The sequence below is a fragment of the Acyrthosiphon pisum genome, unplaced genomic scaffold (genome assembly GCF_005508785.2).
Source record: "Acyrthosiphon pisum isolate AL4f unplaced genomic scaffold, pea_aphid_22Mar2018_4r6ur Scaffold_9524;HRSCAF=10123, whole genome shotgun sequence".
NCBI classification, from domain to species: Eukaryota; Metazoa; Arthropoda; class Insecta; order Hemiptera; family Aphididae; genus Acyrthosiphon; species Acyrthosiphon pisum.
This window is the reverse complement of record NW_021779613.1, coordinates 1-1,231: the sequence shown is the minus strand read 5'-3', so window position 1 is coordinate 1,231 and position 1,231 is coordinate 1. Positions and strand designations below refer to the sequence as shown.

Below are 1,231 nucleotides of genomic sequence, written 5' to 3'. Positions count from 1 at the left end.
AGCTTCTATGTTAGTTAATTTTAAATTGAATTCATTATTATTCCTATCACTATATGCGGTTATATTTAAGTATGCTATTATCCCCTGTAATCTTAATCTTTTAATTATTGTTAGGTCCGTCGATCCGTTCCAAAATATTATTATTGGTTCTCTATTGTCTATGTGCAAGTATCTTTGCAGGTAAACAGTTGTCAAGGTTGACACCCCCTGATGGTTAATACTTCCATACAATTGGTCCAACAATGGTGCGGTCAAGCTTGGCTTATCCCTGAATACCCTTTTGATACTTTGCACGACCTTGCTTAGATCACGGCGCCGGAACCTCCTTAGCTTATTGTCCTGTGTCAACACAAGAGGGCTCCCTTCCAGTTTTTCTGGTTTATATTTGTTTAAGCTGTTTGATATGGCGCCGGATACCAATAATATTTCGGTTTTGTTCATCATAGTGAACTCGAAATCCACTATGAAGAAACGGATCTGTGAACTAGAAAATAAAAACACTCATAACATTATAATTATTTAAATTCTTTATATATGTATATTATTATTATTATATTTTTTTTTTTCCTGTTTGTTTTTTTTTTTTTTATTCTTCGAATAAGTGATTAACCGAAATAATCCGTCGAGCAATAACATCTTGTAGGATCTCCCCCACTTCTACACACACCGACCTCTCTGCGTTCGGTTGATTTATTACCGCGTGTATAAACGCCGTAACAGGTATCATTGCCCTGTTTAATACGTAAGGGTTCAACGGCATACTCATTTTTCTGTTCGCTTCTCTGACATGTAGTTTAAAACATCCTACACAAATTCTATTCCGTCTTATATATTGGTGGTGAGGGCCGTTTAATAATTCATCTCTAAGTTTTTCAAAGAAATCAATTGCTTGTAGTGTTAGTGGGTACTCCGCCGACAGTGGTGTTTGATTGCTCATGGTGTATTATACGGTTTTATATATTTTGTTTTGTTATTATTATATTTTTCTTCTTAAATTTATCTGAAAAATAATCAAATTATTTATTATATATATTATATTTTTTACGTTTTATTGCAATATGTATTTATTTAACATTTATTTTATTAGTATATTACGTATTATTTTGTTTTTGTACGTTTTATATTATAATTTATTTAATGCGTTTATTTATTTTTAGTTATTTATTTACTAATGTATTACGTGTTTTATTATTTCTTGTTTGTACGTTTTATATTTTTTATATTTATCATT

General features: G+C 30.6%; 1 protein-coding gene across 1 annotated transcript; it reads right to left on the bottom strand.

Moving 5' to 3' along the window:
- Window positions 1-582: 582 nt before the first annotated feature.
- On the bottom strand, window positions 583-971 carry LOC107885720. The gene has a single exon (XM_016809391.2). The coding sequence runs from the start codon at window positions 935-937 to the stop codon at window positions 587-589; it is 351 nt and encodes a 116-aa protein (XP_016664880.1). The 5' UTR covers window positions 938-971; the 3' UTR covers window positions 583-586.
- Between the last annotated feature and the right edge of the window lie 260 nt (window positions 972-1,231).